Source organism: Apis dorsata, unplaced genomic scaffold (genome assembly GCF_000469605.1).
Source record: "Apis dorsata unplaced genomic scaffold, Apis dorsata 1.3 scaffold_265, whole genome shotgun sequence".
Taxonomy (NCBI): Eukaryota; Metazoa; Arthropoda; class Insecta; order Hymenoptera; family Apidae; genus Apis; species Apis dorsata.
In genome coordinates this window covers 191346-196101 of record NW_006263543.1, presented here as the reverse complement: position 1 = coordinate 196101, position 4756 = coordinate 191346, and the positions used below count along the sequence as shown (strand labels likewise).

The 4756-nt window shown below is 42.1% G+C and overlaps 1 protein-coding gene across 1 annotated transcript in view; it reads left to right on the top strand.

Moving 5' to 3' along the window:
- LOC102672890 (protein jagged-1) overlaps positions 1-4756 on the top strand; it is a 47959-nt gene that overhangs the window by 40125 nt on the left and 3078 nt on the right. Inside the window, exon 4 of the mRNA XM_006616483.2 lies at positions 4296-4756. Coding sequence (XP_006616546.1) covers positions 4296-4756 — 461 coding nt within the window. The remainder of the gene's footprint in view (positions 1-4295) is intronic.

The window sequence follows — 4756 nt, the reverse complement described above, 5'->3', positions numbered from 1 at the left end:
GGTCGGTCGGTTACGAGAGATGAGAAGAAAGGATGAGAGAGAGAGAGAGAGAGAGAGAGAGAAGGAGAGGAGGAGAGGAGAGAACTGGCTCCAGCATTTTTGTCGCGCTGTGAAAGGTCAATACGAGAATTTCACTCGTGCATCGTCTTCACACGAGTTCTATGCACCGACCGCATCATGCAACACACCGTTCCTCCTCCGAGAGTACAACGTAGTATTTCTAAACTCATAGCGAGAACGTTCGTTTGCATTTGACCCCTTTTCACCGTGGAGATCGTAAAATCGTTCGAGATGCTCTTTTACCTCAGGATTGGAAGGATTCGAAGGAAGTCGGCCGCATTTCAAATAACACGATATCAAGATCGCGTGAAATTAAAATCACGATCGAATAAATTCTTTCCTGTCTGTTAACCATTATTTTGGAAGAGCTTTGACGTAATCTGTTATTATTATTTATTATTATTATCCACAGAAGAAATTCGAAAGAAATTGGAAAGAAATTTATTTATACGGAGAGAGCTTAATTCGAGGTAAAAAAAAAATAATAATAATAATAATAATAATTATCGATATCCGAAAAGAAGGTTGAAGTATATAATGATTTGATGAATGATAAATTGATAATGGCGCTTAAGATAAACGTTAGCCATTCTACGGAAGGATTATCGGCGCTGGTGGCAAAGGTAAAACGGTTGGGATCGTGAAAGTCGTGAACCTTCACCTGTAATCCGATTCTTCTCGCATCTGTTCCGTTCACCAGATCGGGGGAATAAGAAAATAAAAGAAACGGCGGTTGTACGAAGATGAATCGCGCAGGTTAATTCGCCTACTGGCGGCGGATTAACAAAAAAAATTCCATAGACGTGTAACTGTAGATGTTCCCGGCTAGATTTATAGATCCTGAACAACGAAAGAACGGTACTGTACGAGAAGTGTTGTTAATGTGTCGGGGGGTTCCTACACGCGAAACGTAAGTACCTCGTGAGATTTGCCGCGGTGAAACCTCTGTTAATTGCTTTTCGCACGACCGGCTCGCCGAAATTCGACAAGAAATTTCACAATTCTTAATTAACACGTAACCCTTCAACGGAGAAATCTGGTCACTAAAGTCTATTTTTAGACGATACATTAAAAAGTGAAACATCTTTTCGAATTTAAAATTATTTTAAAATTATAAATTGAAAGAAAAAACTACGTAGTTTTCCAAGAAACCGATATTTCCAAGTTAACGAGCTTTTAATTTCAATCATAATATATTGATTCTTCGTGATGAATCATGACGAACCTTCGACAACAATAAACCTTCGTACAACAAACGTATTTAAATTTATTTCTCGTTTTCATACGTTCGTACCGACCGAGCAAGGAATCTTGTAGGCGGGTTGCCTACTCACAGGCAGCGAAAACTTCGCGTTTTTAACACTATGCATTATCAACGATTAAAATTTACCATTCGCAATAACCACTCGTAGTTTTCGCAATCGATTATGAAACGAAGTTCACTTTCCAATAAAGCTCATTAAATCACGTCGTCCATAAAACTCGTCAACGAGAATCGTTCGCCCCAAGACAAAACGAAATTATTCATCGCACGTTTCATTCGATTCGCTCGATTCCACAAAACAGTGTATTATTTTAATTAGCACCTTGCCTGATTAACACACCCTCAAACATATCTCTATTCGACATATCTATTTCGACAATGGATAATTTCTAAACGAATCGTCAGTCGCACCAAAGTGCGGATCCTGTTCCCCGCGCCCACGCACACCTGTTGCTTCGTCGATCAGGAAAAAGAGGGTTGAGCACTCGTGATTCATCTAACCACCGTTCATCGAGCAGACCTCGCTTCTCTCTTCCGATTTCCGCGAGCGTAATTGCGAGGGAAATCTTCGCGTTCCCATCTTCCACGCAATAATTGGAAATCAGCCAATTCCTCGATCAATCGTGGAATGTTGGATGGAAGAAAACGAGAGGATCGATCATTATTATCGTATGGATTCGACGTATGGAACATCACACCGCAGTCGCATAAATATCCGTGAAACGTGTTGGTCGTCCACGCAAGAGCGAGAAAGCTCGGCCATTAATCATTAAAGAATCCACAAGGATGCAAGGGGTCGAGAGTCCTTCGAGAGTTTACTCCTATGGAGATCCATACGTGTGCATATGTTAAAATATGCAATTACGCGTCGGTGATCGGTGTATCTTGTGCGGTTAAGATTGAAAAATAGTCGAAATGTGAAATAGAAGCTTAGAAGTGATCCATAGATTTAAACGGACATCCGATTGACAGAGGAAGTTTACCGACCGAGACGATGTGAAAAAGTGTTTTGAATAGATTCTTGTATAAATCGTTCAATATGCTCACTATTAAATCACTATTAATTCAATGCGTACATCTGACGTTTCAATGAATCTTATTGATAATCTTATACCGGCTTATCAATGACGTTGGCAATAAAGTAATTAATACCGATACGAATCGCTGTCCAAAGTATTCTAAAGGATCTATTCCTCATCCGATGATCGAAACGAACTGAGATTACTTCTATATTCTATATTCCGTAGAATGTATATATCTACGTAGAATCTACGTGGTGTAACACGCGATTCCTTCGGTTCTTCGGGGCCACGGTGTGTAACGGTAAAGAGACGGCTAAAAGTCGCAGGCCTCCCCTACACGTGTGTGTGTATGTGTGTGCACGCACGCGTGTGTCGCCGCGGCGTGAGTTTTCGTTTCACGGTCAAAAGGATAATCCTTCTCTCTGTCACTTCTCATCCGTCTTTCTGTCCCACCGGCTAATTGAGTTGCTCCGGTCCGCGGCCACGGATCTCTGTCACGTTTCATTTTCTCCCGTCTCCGTTTCACCGTCACAATCGACCACGAAACTGTCGTTTCCAGGGATACGATACGTGTATATATATATACATACCTTTTCTCTCCATTTCGACCGTGGACAAAATTGGATTTCGTCATCCTTAACCACCTGTGTAAGAAGAAGGCGAACGTGTTACCTGTTAACCTGCTTCCCCTCCTCCTCCTCCTCCTCCGTATATTCTCTATTTTTCTCTTTCTCGTTCACTTTGTCATACGCGAAGGATACGCCAATGGTTTCCCCGACGAGACGAGATATATGAAACGTCGTTGATCGTATAATCCGTCGGGTGAACGTGGAAAATAATCCGACACTTATGCTTTCGTGGCCGTGGGCGGATTAATCGTTTGTGTTTTAACTTCCATTCACGGAGGCCTTTTGTGCCGCGTTACGAAGCGCCACGTTTATTGTTCGCCCCGGCGAGATTATTCCTTTGGAAAGTCGGTTGAATTATGGCCGATGGTGGCTCTTCTTCTTTCTACGTTATTGGGGAGACCCGGTATATTATATACACACGGTGGAAAGAACGGGCGAATGGGAATAAAATGGCCCCCGGTTGGTGGTTGCGGTTCGCGGATTGTAACTCGAAGATACGCGATCTTTATTGTGAACGGGCCTGCGAACGGATAGGGAAAGGGAGGAATACGAGTTTTGTACGTACGTGAAACGTCGGATATAAGAGGAGGTAGATTAATTATCTGCAGTCGGTACAGTGGTTTAAAAGGTGTTTAATTTTATACGTCTTATCTAAGTGGTTTCGGTTATTCCGGTAAGAGGTTGTTAAAGGGATAAAATGGTTTAAACAATTTATAACACGTCTCGCTTTTTATGTTTTTCTAGCATTAAGAGCCGGAATTGAAAATCGTCGTTTATTTGGTTCACGTCTGACCATGACGTGGCGCCGTCAACATTTTTTAACAAAAATGTAATTAGCTACAACGAACTTTACAATGAAATATTCCGTGACTCAACGTTTACACTCGTATTAACGTAATTCTTTTTTATCAACTTCATAAACCTCCTCGATTTTCCCCAAGAAATATGAAAATTTGATATATTGCTGGGAAAAATAATTAATATTAAGTAAAAAAAATTCTTGTAATTCCGTTTGCAATCATTATCAAAAGTTGCCTAAAATATATATTATTTTATTTTAAAACAACAAGAACGTAAAATTTTTCATTATACGTAACAAAATAATTTAAAAAAACAATATTGCGATCATTGTGAGAATAATTTCTGATCTTTGTTGATCTATCTTTATATACATTTTTTTGTATTATTTTCTCTACAAGAATTTTCTATTGTTTTTCAAATATCAGCGTTATTTAGACAATAGCATAATTTTCAATTACCTTATCATGTACTAGTACAAATAATCCTTCCAAACTGACGGGCACGATTAATCTGTTCCAGCGGTGTGCAAGGAGGGTTGCCACCCCGTTCACGGTCACTGCAACGTCAGCGGCGAATGCAAATGTCGACACGGTTGGCGCGGTGAACTCTGCGACCAATGCACCCCCTACCCTGGCTGCAAGCATGGATATTGCAACGGTTCCAGTTGGCAGTGTATCTGCGACACGAATTGGGGCGGCATCCTCTGCGACCAGGACCTCAATTATTGCGGCACTCACGAACCCTGTCAAAACGGTGGGACGTGCGAGAACACGGCGCCGGACCAGTACAAATGCACCTGCCCCGAGGGATTCTCGGGACCGACCTGCGAGAAGGTGGACAACCCCTGCGCCTCCAACCCTTGCGCCAACGGAGCGACCTGCAGGGAACTCGGTGAGAGCGCGCATTGCGAGTGCGCCCCTGGATTCTCAGGCCCTTACTGCGCGACGGATATAGACGAGTGCGCCTCCCAACCTTGCCAA